General features: G+C 66.7%; 2 protein-coding genes across 3 annotated transcripts; both read right to left on the reverse strand.

Moving 5' to 3' along the window:
- Window positions 1–273: 273 nt before the first annotated feature.
- Window positions 274–10,486, reverse strand: LOC142033407 (ras GTPase-activating protein 4-like). Of its 2 annotated transcripts, XM_075033340.1 has the most exons (20): window positions 10,342–10,486; window positions 6,088–6,144; window positions 5,578–5,691; window positions 5,153–5,214; window positions 4,899–5,031; window positions 4,514–4,595; window positions 4,199–4,330; window positions 4,020–4,111; window positions 3,631–3,754; window positions 3,370–3,523; window positions 2,959–3,023; window positions 2,613–2,725; window positions 2,357–2,543; window positions 1,915–2,052; window positions 1,480–1,791; window positions 1,261–1,398; window positions 1,041–1,176; window positions 815–935; window positions 670–728; window positions 274–512 (listed from the first exon to the last, which is right to left on the reverse strand). In XM_075033340.1, exons 1-20 carry the CDS (start codon window positions 10,479–10,481, stop codon window positions 391–393), a joined length of 2,481 nt encoding a protein of 826 aa, XP_074889441.1. In that variant the 5' UTR covers window positions 10,482–10,486; the 3' UTR covers window positions 274–390. The 2 variants fall into 2 exon arrangements, with proteins under 2 accessions (XP_074889441.1, XP_074889442.1); XM_075033341.1 differs by lacking the exon at window positions 670–728.
- Window positions 10,487–12,629: 2,143 nt separating this feature from the next.
- LOC142033408 (uroplakin-3b-like protein 1) lies at window positions 12,630–14,734 on the reverse strand. Its single transcript, XM_075033343.1, has 6 exons — window positions 14,615–14,734; window positions 14,026–14,172; window positions 13,674–13,905; window positions 13,506–13,582; window positions 13,032–13,161; window positions 12,630–12,914 (listed from the first exon to the last, which is right to left on the reverse strand). The coding sequence occupies exons 1-6, from the start codon at window positions 14,658–14,660 to the stop codon at window positions 12,809–12,811; spliced, it is 738 nt and encodes a 245-aa protein (XP_074889444.1). The 5' UTR covers window positions 14,661–14,734; the 3' UTR covers window positions 12,630–12,808.
- Between the last annotated feature and the right edge of the window lie 229 nt (window positions 14,735–14,963).

Here is a 14,963-nt window from a genome sequence, read left to right on the forward strand (position 1 = left end):
AGACCACCAGAAATGGCGTCACCAGCAGTGCCACCGGCGATGTCACCAGGGCCACCACGAGCAGGGCCACCGGTGACACCACCACCACCAGAAATGGCGTCACCAGCAGTGCCACCGGCGATGTCACCAGGGCCACCACGAGCAGGGCCACCAGCGCTGCCACCAGCAGAACCACCAGTGCCACCAGCAGAGCTTTAACCCCTCCCCAGCCCAGCGCTGTCCCGTCCCCCCCACCCCGAGCCGCCGGTGCCCAGCCCCCTGGCCAGCAGCGTCTCCACGGACAGGACAGGGCCGCAGGGTACAAAGTGCCTTTATTGCCACCGCCGCGGTCCCCAACTCATGGGGACCCCCACCCCGCCGGGGTAGGGGGGAGGGTCTGCACCGGGCCCCTCACGTCTGCAGCTGCAACAGGGCGGGGGTGGGGGGGGCCGGGGGCTGCGCCAGGCGGTGGCAGCCCTCCAGGTCCCCCAGCACCCCGAAGAGCTGGCTCAGCCCCTCGGGCAGGGGGGTGCCTGCAGGGAGCGGGGGGGGAGCAGCAGTGAGACCCCCGCACCCCCAAGGGGGGCACCCCGCAACCACCACAGCTCCCCCCCCAACCACTGGGGACACGTCCCAACCAGAGCATCCCCAACGGGGTCCCCAAAATCCCAACCCCCCCCCCAAACCTACCTTCATCCTGGGCGCCATTTGGGGCACCCTCTGGCTCCAGCAGCTCCCAGTACTTTTCCCTAGGGAAAGGAGGAGGAGAGGGACGGGCTGTTGGCAGGAGGAGGGGAGGGGGGTGCAGGGGGGTCCCCCCAGGGCGGGGGCTCACCGGAGGGTCCCTCGGAGCCCCTGGAGGTGGTGGAAGAGGCGCTGCGCCTCCGCCGCGGGGTCCAGGGGGTCGCTCCAGTCCTGCAGGGTGACGCCGTGCCGGGTCCGGTCGCACCCCAGCCCTGCGGGACAGCGGGCTCACGACGGCGGCGGGGGGACGACGACGACGACGACGACACCCCCCCTCCGAGCACCCCCGAGGGGGTCCCGGGTGCCCTCCCCAGTACCTGTCCTCTCCTTTTGGTGACAGCAGCTCCACTTGTCCCCGCGGAAGACGCCGGGGTGGTAGGCGCGGAGCACGCGGGGGTTGTTGACGCAGACCTTGCGCAGGGCCGACAGCCACTGGTTCAGCTCGTTGACGCACTGCGGGGGGACGACGGTCAGGGGGCTGTGACGCCCCTCCGGGGGGGGGGGAGGGGGGGTACGTGCGTGTCGTCCCCGTCCCACCTTGCACTGGAGGTAGGCCGTCTCCTGCTGCCCACCCGCGCCCACGTAGACCACCTGCATGACGCGGGAGCTCCCGAAGCTCTTCTCCTCCACCTTCTCGGCAGCCAGGATGTCGGCCAGGGCGATGGCGCCGCTACGCTGATGGGGGGGCACAAGGGATGTGAAGCAGGGGGGGCAGTGCCACGGACCCTGCCGCCACCCCCCGGCACCCCCCCCTACCTCCGCGCCGGGGCTCTTGCCGAAGCTGAGGGCCTCCCCGGTGAGGCAGAAGTGGAGCTTCTTGGCGGCGGCCAGCAGCGGCCCCTTGCCCCGCGTCTTGTGGACGAAGAGCGGCCCCTCCTTCACCACCACGGCGGGGGCGCCCAGCGGTCCCCCCTCACCTTCCTCCTCCTCTTCCTCCGTCCCCACCAGCCGGGAGATGAAGTCCTTCATCTGGGCGATGCCCTGCTGCAGGGCGGGCAGCAGCGGTGCCAGCCAGGTCTCCTTGGCCCGCCCGGCTGCCGGCTCCATGTTGCCCACCATCTGGACAGCCTGGAGACCCCCGGGGACAGCAGTGTCACCAGCCCTCCCCAATGGGAAGCAGCCAGGCACCCCAAAAACCCCACCTGGGTGACACCCCCACCCCCCCCCCCCGGCGTCCCCCCCTCGTCCCACCTTGGCCAGGAGCAGCAGCGTGCGGCTGGTGCGCGCGTCGGCGTGCGTCTCCCGCAGGTGAAAGAGCTTGGGGGTCATGATGGCCGGCGAGAAGAAGCGGAGGCAGAGGAAGCTGGTGACAGCCACGAACTTGACGTGCTGCAGCCGACCGAGGCGGGGGGAGAGGGGTGAGGGGTCTGCCCCAACGCGGGACAGCCCCGGGTACCACCCCAACGCGGGACAGCCCCGGGTACCGCATACATCGAAGCGCCAGGCACAGGGGGGCTGGCTTCAACATCAAACTGGGTTGTTGTTTGGGTGCAACACAGCCCCCCGTCCCCGGGGGCTGCCCCCCACCCAAGAGGGGACCCCGTTGACCAAAGCTGGGGTCTGCACCCGGTGTACCCTGTCCCCTGGGGACGTCCCTGTTTGACCCCCGGTCCATCCCCCGCCGCAGCCCAACCTGGTGCTGGGGGAATCGCTCCCCGACGCGCCGGAAGAGCTGCCGGAAAGCGGCACGGATGACGGGGGGACACGCGGGGGCCGACTTGATGATGGCGTCCAGCAGCTCGCCCAGGTAGGACTGGAGGTGCTGGCGGCCCTGCTCGATCACCTCGCCCTCCGTCTGCACCCGGTGCAGCCCCGAGCACCTGCGGGCACCGGCACCGTCAACCCCACGGCCAGGACCCCCCCGCCCCCCCGCCCCGTGCACCCCTTACCCGACGTCTTTGATCTCCACCTTGCCGGGGTCCAGCTCCACGTACTTCTTCTCCTCGAACACGCGGGTGATGGTGGGTGCCAGGACGGCGTGCAGGTACGGCATCCCTGTCACCTGCCGAGGGACCGCGCAGGGGACGGTGGGGGGGGGCACGGCCACAGGTGTGGCACCCGACACCCCCAGACTCCCCGATAAGGGTGACCCAGGGGACCTTCTCCAACCTCCCAGTCCCAAGGGAAGACACAGCCCCACCAGACCTCCCAGTACTCCCCCCAGGATCTGGCCCCAGTGGGGACAGCCCAGAGCCAGGGTGACCTGGGAAGAGCAGGTTTCGGGTGGTGTGGCACCTTGAGGAAGGACTCCATCGACTTCGAGGCCAGGGAGTTGCTCCGGAACAAAGTGTTGGGCTCGCCTGCAAAACAGGAGAGGGTCTGTGGCCTGGGGAACGGCCGCAGGTCACCCACCGGGCAGCTGCAATCATGGGGGGCATTTACAGGGGCTGCGCCTTCCACCCCCGGCCATTTCCACAGGATTTACGGGGATTTCCTAACCTCAAGCCACCTGCTCCTCCACCAACCTCAGCCAACCTCGGCCCATGAGTTGCTTGGGATGAACCCAACAGGTTCCCACCCGGAGCACAGCGTGATGGCTGAACCTCAACCATCACCCCAGAAAAGTCACCGCGCAAGGTCCCAGAGGTTTTGCAGCCCCAGGAGATGGTTGGAAGCCTTTGGCTCCGCTCCCCGCTCCAGCCTTACAGGGCTTGGCCAGCTCCAGCTCGAAGAGCAGGTCCAGGAACTCCTTGACCAGCCCTTGGCCCAGGAAGAGTTTGACCAAGTTGACGGCGACCTCCTGCCGGCACTCGGCCGTGGTAGTTTCATCCAGGAGGGTGACCAGGTGCACTTGGCCGTCCTGGTGGGGAGAGGCACCACGACGTGATGGGCCGAGGGAGACGAACGCCCTGGCAGAGAGCCGGAGGAAGGTGGGTGCCCCGGCAGGGCTCCGCACGGACCCCTCACCTGGCGCCCCGACTTCACCTCCTGGCACAGGAGCTGGACCAGGGGCTGGTAGCAGTGGGAGGGCAGCACCGTCTCGTCCCGCAGCCTCACCTGCAGCTGCAGCGAGCCCAGGCTGCCTCGGTGCCTGCAGGAGCACAGGGTGGGTGGGTGGATGGAGGGATGGATACGGGGATGGAGAAACACTTCACCAAGCAGGAGGCGACCCGACAGCCCGGGAAAGCCTGGCCAGGCAGGGGGGGCTGCCCTGCACTTACCCAGACAAGGGCATTTCCAGGAGCTGCCCCTCCAAAAGGGATGATGCTTCCCAGGAATAACCCCCTCCCCAGCGCCACTGTGGGCACTGGGACCACCCCTGGCACCCCCCCCAACAACCCCATGCTGAGACTCACTCGTCCTCCCTCGGCTTGGACTTGTCCGGCCGCAGCCCGAACCAGCCCTCCTCCTGCCCGGCCGCCTCCAGCCCCTGGATGCTGAACACCACCTGGGAGGGGATGGCAGGAGGGGGTCGGGCAGGCAGCCGGGCAGACCCCCCCCCCCCCGGCAGCGGTGACGAGGTTTGGGGGCTCACCTTGCCCAGGAAGTCGTTCCTGCCGACGAGGTCCCAGTCCCACACCTCCACGCACAGCTTCTCCCCGGCGGGCTCAGCCAGCTCGAACTCGAAGGTCTCGTTCCAGCGGGGGTAGCAGGATTTCTTGACCACCTGCAAAAGCAACGGCTTCATCCCTTCTGGCTAAGTTGGATCCAACACCCCCCTGGGGATGCCAAGATGGGGATGCCGGAGGACAGGGATGGCTCCTGGCTGAGGTCCGGGCTTCCCAGTGGGATAATTTCACCCGCACCACCAGCGGGTTGGGGGATCACGATAAACTGAAGTCGAACTCACGGTGCTCTCCTGCACCTTCCCGTTGTAGCGCAGGCGGACAAAGGGGTCGGAGGCGCCGTTCCGGTCCTTCCTGGCCAAATCCCTGCCGAGGAGAGGGGGAATTTCCCAGTATCCTCCCAAAATAAGGGCACCCGCGGCACTCACTCCCCTCCTCGGTTCCCCAGCATCTCGAGATGCACACCCTGAAGACCAGCAGACGAGGTGGACCCTGCCCCAGGACCCCCGTCAGCTGCTGGGCGATGGGGAGGCTGCTCTGCACCCAAGGCAGGATAACCGAGAAGACCCTGAGACAGTGGGGAAACCGAGTCACGGAGCAGCCAGGACTCACCGTACGCATCCCAGCTGCACACGCAGCCCCCTGCCACCCCCGTGTCCCCCTCCTCACCTGGCTTCCAGCACGGTGCAGCGCAGCAGCCGCCGGCTGCCCGGGCTCCCCAGGACCTCCACCCGCAGGTGGATCTCCCCCTGCACCTCCTCGTCAGGGTCCACCTCGCTGAGGCTCATCCAGCCGCTGTAGCCTGCGGGAAAAGATGGCACCCTCATGGGGGGGGGGTCACTGGGGGGACCTTTGGGATGGGCTCGTCGCAGGGGTGGGAGACGGGTCCCTGCTGGGACCCTGCCGGCCACCCGTCCCCTTACCCTTGGGGTGCTCCGCCAGCATGTCCCGGGTGATGCAGACCTTCCCGATAACATCATCGCGGCTGGAAAACAGAAGCCGAGAGCAGGACACGGCGTGGGATCGGAGCCCGCCCGCTCCGCCGGGCCCCAGGCGGCACAGCCCCTGCAGTGCATTTCGGCGGGGAAAAATGGTGCCCGGGTATCCTGGGCTGGGGCCACCGCGGCGTGTCTGTCCCCGTGGAGTGTGTCAGCCACCCTTTGCTGCCAGCTGGAAAACAACCTCAGGAAATATCTTCACCCGTTTGTGTCCCAAAGCCCGAGCCAGCATGGCCAGGTGTGGATTCTCTGGTGTCTACAATGGGGTTGAGCACGCAGGCAGGCAAATCCACCGACCTCCGAGTCCCCATGCCGAGCCCCCACCGCCCCGCAGCCGACCTGCCCGATACCTGAGCGCATCCTCATCCATGATGTAGATGGAGATGCTGTGAAAGTTGGGCTGGAGCTGCACCTCGTATTCCTCCCCCCAGAACGGGGACAGCGTCTTCCACACCGTGGCAGTCCTGCGGGGCAGACGGGACTGGTGACGGGGGGGGGACACGGCGCTCCCCACCTCCCCAGCCCTGTGAGCTCCCCGGCTTTCTGTGACACATGGCGGGGGGCAGCACCCACCGTTTTGAACTCTCAGCTGGGGCAGGGAATGGGTCCCTGTCCCCGTCCTGTCTTGGGGTTCTGGGCTGGCAAGACATGGGGGGGGGGTCAGTTACAGGGTGGGGGGTGGCCATGAGCTGTTAGACATCGCAGCCTGCGTCTGCAGGAGCAGCTCAGCCCAAAGCAGGGAATAATAATAATAACAACTACAACAACATTGTTCCTGCAGCAGGGTGGATGGAGGAACCCGCCAGGAGCCAGTTGTGCCAGCAGGTTTGAGGACCAGCCAGGGACATGAAGCCACTCACCTGATGATGGCTTCATTGTCGATCTTCACGATGCAGTACGGGTCGCTGCTCCCCGTGCTAGAAGGACACGGCACGGCTCTGTCAGTGCCGCCAGCCACGGCCCTGGCCCCCCACCCCAACCCCATGGGGCTCTCGTGGTCATGGGTGACCAAAACCTTCAGCCCTGGCAAACCCACCTCGCAGGTGCCCCTTGTAGGGACACCCCGGGGCTATGGGGTGCTGGGGTACAGAGGCAGCCCCAGAAGCCAAAGAATTCGGCGGGTGGATTTGACCATGGCTGCAGGCACATGGTGACCCCGGCTTCACTCCCAGCCCAGGGAAACACAACCCTGACCGTGTCCGGCCACCACATCCCGCTGGCAGCTGAAAGTGGCTTTCCTCTTCCAAATAGGAAGGCAAAGAACAAACAAAACCCACCCTTTCCCCGAAACGGCTTCAGGCACCCCGTTGCACACACTGGAAGCGAGGCCACAGCAGCCTCCTCCAGCTCCGGGGTGCACCCAGAGCCCGACACCTCCGTAGGGATGGGGACATCCCTGGGGACACCTCCAGTGATGCAGAGGGTGTGAAGGGCAGGCAGCGTGTGCCACGGTAGCCACGGGCTGTTGGCAGCCGCCGTGATGCTCTGACCCCGCTTCCTCCCCGGGGATGACCCGAGTCATCGCTCCTGTGCGCCGCTGCCAAAAAAAAAATCATCATTTGACAGCTTATTGCCCCAGTTATTCAGAAACGAGGTGACTCAGTTGCAGGCAGGGGTGGGGGCTCCGGCCGGAGGCAGAGGAGCCGGCGGGACCTGGGTGCTGGCCAAGAGGGTGGAAAGGTTGTGGCTCCCGTCCCGCAGGCAGCCGGCACAGAGCAGCCTGCTCCGAGCACGGTTACTCATTAACGCCGGTCCTCGTAACCTTTGTCAGCCAGCCACGAGTGTCCCGGAGAAGCCGGGGGGACCGCACGGGTGGGGACCCCAAGCACGGAGCGATTTCTCCATCCCAAAACCAGGGAGGTTGAAAGCCAGCTGCTGGGGGGGGTTAAAAGGGTTTGGGGGATTCAAAGGGTTTGAGGTGCTCCCTGCCCTGCAAAACACGGCTGCGGGGGGTGTCTTTTCTCTGGGTCATGCATCGCGGGTACCACGCTGGCATCCCCATCACCAGGCACCCCAAGCATTTCGGGCCACGCGTGGTGCTGGCAGCGCAGGCAGGTTGCTAAGAACAGCTTTCTGCCTGCCCGCTCCCATCTCCAGCCCTCCACTCGAGGGGGTTTTAACGAGAGCGGTGGATGAAGCACCATTAACCAGAGCCTCTTGCTGACATTTCCTGCCTTATGCAAACCATCCGGCGGGCAGGGAGCACGCAGGCAGAAAGGGAACATCTGCCCACCTGAGCCGTGCCCAGCAACGCAGGGCAGGCTTCGGATGGGACCTGCCTCGACACCGGCGGTGGGAAAACCTCGTCCCCAACACGGGGACGTTTTGAGCACGCGGGGCCCTCCACGTCCCCTGGGACGCAAGGTGCCACGGAGCCACCCTTGCAGCACTCGGGCATCGTGCGCTCCGGGGATTAAAAAGCAGGGCGGCCAAAATCCGTCCTCCCGTGGGCTGTGATCCGCATCAGCGAGGGATAAATCCCCGCTCCGAAGGCGGGTGGGAAACCCGGCACCGCGCCGGGTGACATCGTCCGCGCAGCATCGCCATCCCTGGATGCTAACCAGCGCCCCGGAGATGTCAAGGGAAGAGATTTATAAGGTTTGCAGGCGCTCAGCGGGCGCTGGGCATCCTGCTGGTGCTTGCGCAGGGCACGGCTCGCTTCGGCCACCACCCCCGGCCCCCCCACGCCGGCACGGGCAGCGAGACTGGGGGGCTGGTACAGGGGAAGGAGCTAGGAAAGGGGAAGGCTGGGCTTTAAAAAGAGGAAATGAAGACTGAAGCGTTAAAGATGGATAGCACAGCATAAATTGGGGGGGGTGAGGGTAGGAGGAAATAAACATGCACGCTTCCCGGAGCCATCCATCCCAGCAGGCAGCGCTGGGTGCTGAGGCATCGAGTTTTGCAATTAAAAATTCTGTGGTGTAGACAGCAGTGCCGCTTTGCCCAGCCCCTGGGGGGGGGGGGCAATAAAATAGAATAAAATAAAATAAAACAATCCAAAACAAAATACAAAATGTCCTTGCTTTCCTGCAGTGAAAATGCAGGGGAGGATTTTGCAGCGCTCAGCTGGGAGGGGGCTCGTGCTCCCACTGCGTCCTGGGGGGGGGGACACAGGGACAGAGCCCACCCAGGGCTGGGACAGAGCCCACCCAGGGCTGAGCCAGAGCTGCTGCGGCCGTTCCCGCCTGCCCGGGTTTTGGAGCTGGCGTTAGGCAGTGACGTGCCGGAGGGCGAAAGCAGGAGTGGGTTTCCTGCCTCTTTATGGGCAGTTTCATGGTTTCGTGGCCGTACGGTGCCAAGCCCCGCGCTGGGCGGGCGCTGGCTTGGAAGACAAAACCAAACGGTGGCTCTTCTGCACCAGGAAGAGGTGGGAGACCTGTGGGCACAGTCCCACAGCCTGGCACCGAGGTTAAACCCCACTGAAATCACCCTGCTGCCGCCGGGGGACGAGGGGGCTGCCGGTGGCACGGCTCCTTGGAGCAGGGTGGCACCAGGGGACTTACAAACCGCAGCAACATCGGCCAAATCCTGCTCCTGCGACTGCCTTTGCTGAATCCGGCAGGAGCTGGGGCGGGGGGCCCACAGGGGTTTGGGGGTGCCCCGTCACCCGTGGGTGCTTGCAAGCAAAGTCTGACCTGCGAATAAGCCCAGGGCTGCCGTTGATGCCCTGCAGATGGATTTTCCCCTTGGGAAACGGGCAGCCATCCCAAAGGCTGCGCCAGGGCAGAGCGGAGGAACCGGATCTCATAAGCCCCCGTCCCCAGGGGAGGGGGCCGGCGGCCAGCGGCCACCAAGGTCAGGGGCAGCGGGTGAGCGTGCCGGATCCGGCGCTCGGGTTTCCCTCCTTGCCGGGGTGGCAGCTCTCCCTGCCCAAAGCCGCGTCCCAAAGCCTCTGGTCTGGAAAGCTCCGCTCGAGGAGTTATCGCACAGCGGCTTTCTGCAACACACTCTCCTAAAAAGCAAAGCCTCCTAAAAACCAGAGCCTGCCCACGCTGGTTCAAGCTGCCGGCAGGGAGTTATGCCAAGGGATTTAAAAATCAGGCCCCGACACATGGGATTTAAAAAAAGAAAAAAAAAAAAAAAAAGTCATGTTTCTTTCCTTGTTTATCCTCTTTTTCCATGACGGCTGCAGGGATTTTTGCCGGTTTTCCAGCAGCCCCGACCCTGCCCGGCTGCCAAGCACTCCCCAACAGCCTCCCACTGCCTTGGCAGCTGGGGGCCACCCTGATGTCGTCCCCCCATGCCACCCCAATGTTGTCCCCACATCCCACCCCATAAGGATCAGAGCGAGGAGATTAACGCCACGACACGTGGGCAGCCCTTGGGGGGCTGCCAAGGAGTGAAAACTCGACCCAAGGGGCTGCCAGCGGAGCCCCCTGGCCCACAGCCAGGTGGGCTTGAGCCAGGGCCGGGAACGGAGCGGTGACGGGGGCCCGAGCACCCGGGCTCCTCCCTGCTCTTTTTGGGGGACGGCCGTACCAGGGGTCCTGCTGCTTGTCCAGGGGTCCCCCCAAAGGACCTAGTTCTAGGGCCAGATGAGGGGGGTGCATGGTGGGGGTAGCCCTGCCCCATGGCAGCACAGGGGGAGCCCCACAAACTGGGGGCATTGCTGGGGGCACCCCACGGTACTGGGTGCTCCTGGGAGGCAACCTTAAAGCCATCCCTGGGGGTGTCCCCAAGCAGGGGGACACCAAAGTGCTCCTGAGGGAGTCCCCAGAGCACCGAGAACTGCTGCGGGCACCCAAAAACCCATCCTGGTGGGGAACCTCGAAGCAAGGGGGATTCCAAAGCCACCCTGGGGACAACCCCCAAAGCACAGGCACTGCTGGGGGGACCCCCCAAAGTCACCCTGGGGGGGGACCCCCCAATGCAAGAGGACCCCACGGCCATCCTGGAGGGAACCCCCAAAGCACAGGCACTGCTGAGGGGGACCCCAAGCCATTCTGGGCGAGCCCCCGAAGCAAGGGGGGGGCACCCCAAAGCCACCCTGGGAGGGGTGTCCCCAAAGCACAGGGACCTGTTGGAGGGACACCCCACAGCACTCCTGGGGCAGGGGGGGCTCCCTCCCGGGCTGTCCCCCCCAAACCCCTCCCGGCCCCCCCGGGGGGACTCACATGTCCTTGGCGGGCAGGTTCCTGCCCTCCACGATGCGGATGGAGAGCGCGCTCCGCCGGGCCATGGCGGGCGGGCAGCGGAGCGGAGCCGAAGGAGCGGAGCGGAGCCTCGAACCCGCGGCACCCAGCCCCGCGCCCATGTGCGGGCCGGCGCCGCCAGCCGCCAATCAGCGCGCGGGGCGGGACGAAGGGCGGGACCGGAAGCCTTTCCCTGGCGGCGATTGGGTGATTGTAGCTTGCCGTGAGCCCAGGGGGTGGAGCCTGGGAAGGGCGTGGGCGGGGCTCAAGCGGGCGTGGGCGGGGCTCAGGCGGGCGTGGGCGGGGCAGATGCGGTGGCGCTCCGGAGCGGGGCGGGGTCCCGGGGGGGGACGGGGACACCCTGGGGGGGACGGGGACACCCCGCGCTGCCGGGGGTGCCGGGGGTGCTCAGCCCAGCACCTCCCCTGCGTTGGCAATTAAGACCCGGCCCCACATTGGGTCCCTGCTGCCCCCCGCTCCCCCCACGAGCCTGGGGGCTGCAGCCCCCAGCCCAGCACCCGCCACTCCCCGCTGCCCCGCACCCCAAACCCCCTCTTTGACTTGCTTTTTTACCTTTTTTTTCTTTTTTTTTTTTAAGCACTGCACCCCCCCCCACAGCTGCAGCACCCCCAGAGGGACCGGTATTTGAAAGGGGGGGGGGGTATTTGAGGAGTATTTGAAACCCCCCCGGCTTTTGGGGGGGGGGGGCTTGGTGCCATAAATACAGGAGGGGGGACAGGGGACCCCCCCATGGGGACCTGCCTCGGCTGGAGGACTCGCCCAGCACCCAAAGCCGGGGCTCAGGGCCGGCAGACGCCGCCGGACCTTGGCATTTGCGCCCAGCCGCCGCGGGGACACCGCGGGGACACCGCGGGGACACTACGGGGACACTACGGGGACAGGCTGCCCCTCTGCCTCCCCCGCACTGGGGGACAGGGGGACGAGGCGCAGTCGCCCGTCACCGTCGCTCGCATCTCCCCATGTGCCGGCTCCGGCCCCGCACACGGCCGGGGCCGCATGTCCCACCTCCGGCAACGCCGGCGTGACAAGGGACACCCCCCCCCCCCAGCCGCTCGAAGCCGCTTTGCGGGCGAAACGGGTGTTTCGTGTCCAGGGACGGGGGGTAGGACGGAGGGGACCCGCGTTTGCCGGATGAAACCGTCCCTTCGCTGCGGCCGGGCTGATCTCCGCAGGGGTTAATCGCCGGATTTGTTTGATTTTCCTTGGCTGGGCTCCATGGAGGCCAGCTCCTGGCAGCGGCAGCGTGCCGGAGGGGGGGGCAGGACAAGTTGCTAACACCCGCCCCGGGCAGCGTAAGGACCCCCCGGTAAGGGTGCTGTGACCATGGATCAGGTATAAATGTGATGCTGCCCTTTGCACGGCACCTATGGAAAAAATAGTTGGTTTTTTTTTAATATATGTATATGACATATATATACGCATACCCACCCTGAGCCCGCTCAAAGGGGGGCACGGCCACCCTGCAGTGCTCTCTGGCCTGCTTGTCCTCGGCACCAGTGGGGTCTCATCCTGCCCAGGCTGCAGGATCAGGGCACCAACGACCCCCAGGCAGGATCAGGCCCCACATCCCCCAGGGACCCACACCCTGGTACAGGATCAAGAATGCTGGATCAGGCCCCCCCCCAGCCCCTGGTGCAGGATCAGGCCCGCCATAGCCCACTCCCCCCCTCCCAGTGTGGGATCAGGGACCCACACCCCGGTGCAGGATCAGGCCCCGGGCTGCCGGTTCCCTCTTGCCATCTCGTGGCTGGCGAGGGAACATCAGCAGCACCCGGGCAGGATTGGGCCAGCTCTGCCTGGGGGAAACCCTCCTCCAGGTTCGGGGCAGGGAGAAATCGCTGTGGGGTGGATGGGAACAGGGAAAAACACCCCCCCTATACCCCGTCACCCACTCCTGGGGACATTTCTGTGTCCCTCACCCCAGCATCGGGGCTGTGGAGGGGGGGTCAGGCTCCCCTCGCTGCCTCGCGCTCCGGGGGACTTTTCCCCGTTCAAAGTGGGCGCAGGTGCCCCAGGGTGGGAATGGAAATGCTTCTCCCACTCCACAGCATCCCTGGCCGCATCCTGCCCTGGGTGGCAGCCATCCCCCACGCAGGGATGGGGCTCCGAGCCCTGCGTGGGGGCACGGGGACGGGGTCACGGGGCTTTTTCCGGGGGCTGCGGGAGGCGGCGAGGTTTCGGTGGGTACCTTTCCCGGGTGGGGGGGCACAAACAGGAGGCAGAGGCCGGGCGCAAAGCATGCGGAAAGGCCTTTAATCTCCCGCTCCATCGTGGCTTCCCGGCACCCCGGTCCACAGGGCGGCTCTGGCCACGCGCCGTGGGGGCAGGCGTCGTGCCACCGACACCGGTGGCGCAATCGCGAGGGCACCCGAGGGTGCGCGGGCCGGCGGGAGCGGGGGGGGAGGCCGCGTGTGGCTGCGATGGGGGCTCAGAGCCGGGCGGCTGGCTGGTCGTAGACGTGGTGGGTGTTGTACCGCTGCACCGTCACCGCCTCCGGTTTGCTGAAGCTGCTGCTGCCGCCGTAAGCGTTCGAGCTGGGGAGGGAAAGGGGGGGGTAAGGGACGAGGGTGGGGGCTGCGGGGTGGCAGTGTCACCCTCTGACACAGGTCCCACGTCCCTAGCACCCATCGCGGCTCCCGGGTGGCACTCACCCGCAGAAGACCAGCATGGCCAGCAGGGTGGCCAGCAGGATGGCGAAGAGGATGGAGAGGATGGAGGTGAGGGCGATCATGCCGGCGCTGCGCCCGCTGCCCGTGCTGGGGATGCTGCTGGGCTGCCGGGCTGGGGAGAGAGCGGGAGGGGAGAGAGGGGCACGTGCACCCCGAGGCAGCGCAGGGGGCACGGTGCGTTCGTGGGCGATCGCAGCGTGCAATTGCAGCGTGCGAACACCACACGCGACGCCGGTGTGCAAATGCAACGTGCAACTGCGGCGTGCAAGCACAGCGTGCCATCGCACGGTGCCATCGTACCCCGGCGGGACCTGCAGCAGCACCCTGCCTCAGTTTCCCCGGCTGCTCGCAGCAGCGCCGCGCCCCCGAGCCCCCCAGGACCACCCCGCACCCCCCCCAACGCCCGACGGCTGCGGGGCGATGCGACGGGCAGGACGAGCCCCCCGGCAGCGGTACCTGTCTTCAGGGTGATGGGCTCCGACCAGGCTGTCTCGGCCACGGGGTTGGAATCATTCAAGGCGAGGAACTTCACCCTGGGGTGGGAAGGGAGGTTGGCCACGGTCCCGCGAGCCGGGGGGGGGCTGCCGGCAGGGGTGGGGGGCATGTCCCCATAGGCGGGCTCACTGGTAGGGCCCAGGAGCGGGCAGGGGGCCGTTGCAGGTGGGTCTCGTGTTATCCGTGGCGCAGCTGGTCTCGCTGCCGACGCGCAGCACCGTGATCTCCCTGGGGGGTTTGTGGCAGGGGTAGTTGAGGAGGGTGGTGTTGAGGGTCATGTAGGCGGAGGCGCTGGCGGGGAACTTCTGGAACGCTCTCTCGGGGGCCCCCGGCATCACGCTGTTGTTGAAGTTGGAGACGGCTGCAGGGACAAGGACAGGGATGAGGAGGGACCCCGGGGTGGGTTGGGGGGGCACGGGGAGCCCTGAGCACACCCCTACGCGGGGCTGCTTCCCCCGGGGCCTCGCCGCATCCCACCTACCCTCGGGGACGGCCACCACCAGCCAGACGACGACGTCATCTCGCAGGTTGGTGAAGACGCAGCGGGGCTGCTCCAGTGTGAAGGTGGAACTGGTGGTCAGGCCCCCCAGGCTGGCCGTGCTCAGTTTGGGTTTGTACGGGCGCTCGTCTGCGGTGAGATGCCAAGAGGGGGGAGATGTGCAGTGGAGGGGTGCGAGACCCCCGCTGCAGCCCCCGGACCCGTGGCTCCGTCCGGCTGCAGCAGTACCGGGGACAGGAGGGGGCTGACCCCCACCATCCTGGCTGTGGGGCCCCCGCTCCCCTCCTGCCCCCGCATTTTGGGCTCAGACACACCGTGTTTCGTGAGAAGAGGAAGCGAAGACGCCCCCGTGCCACCGCCCGGGGAGGGACACCCCTGCGAGACCCCCCCAGAGGACCCCACGCTGTACCAGCAGCCCCAGGGAGGTGACACCAGGGATGCTAGCTAGGGGTGACACCCAGAATAGCGGGGGGGCATCAGCTGCCCTGCACCTCCAGGCTCCGGGGACAACCCCCGCAAACAGGGGACAGCGGGGACCCCCAGTCCAGCCGGACGTTGTTGGCGGACTCACCCAGGCCGTGGGCCATCGCTAGGAGCGGGAGAAGCAGCAGGAACATGGTGCGGGCGCCTGGATGCCAAGGGTGGGAGCGCGGGTGGCCGGGTTCTGCGTCCTTGCGGGGAACCTACCTGTGGCCGCCAACCGCCCACATTCCTGCGCCAGCCCCGTGGCAAACAGGTTGGGCTTGTTTCCCCAGGGAGCATTTCCTACGCCTGACTGCCTGCCCGGGAGGCGTGCTGAGAACTGCCACGCTCGTGACACTGGCGGGCAACAATCCTCACCCAGGCAATGGGGCGGAGAGTGCCACCCCAGGGTGATGCCCACCCCGGGGGTCCCCGCAGACCCCACCGGTGCCAGCGTG

The sequence above is a fragment of the Buteo buteo genome, chromosome 7 (assembly GCF_964188355.1).
Source record: "Buteo buteo chromosome 7, bButBut1.hap1.1, whole genome shotgun sequence".
NCBI lineage: Eukaryota > Metazoa > Chordata > Aves > Accipitriformes > Accipitridae > Buteo > Buteo buteo.

Coding starts and splice junctions, on each gene's coding strand:
- LOC142033407 (XM_075033340.1), bottom strand. CDS start 10,481: ATGGGCGCGGGGCTGGGTGCCGCGGGTTCGAGGCTCCGCTCCGCTCCT. Junction 4,331..4,513: donor GGAAGGTGCAGGAGAGCACC/GTGAGTTCGACT, acceptor TTGCTTTTGCAG/GTGGTCAAGAAATCCTGCTA. Junction 2,053..2,356: donor AGCGATTCCCCCAGCACCAG/GTTGGGCTGCGG, acceptor GGTCGGCTGCAG/CACGTCAAGTTCGTGGCTGT.
- LOC142033408 (XM_075033343.1), bottom strand. CDS start 14,660: ATGTTCCTGCTGCTTCTCCCGCTCCTAGCGATGGCCCACGGCCTGG. Junction 13,162..13,505: donor GCCCATCACCCTGAAGACAG/GTACCGCTGCCG, acceptor CTCTCTCCCCAG/CCCGGCAGCCCAGCAGCATC. Junction 12,915..13,031: donor GCCATGCTGGTCTTCTGCGG/GTGAGTGCCACC, acceptor TTCCCTCCCCAG/CTCGAACGCTTACGGCGGCA.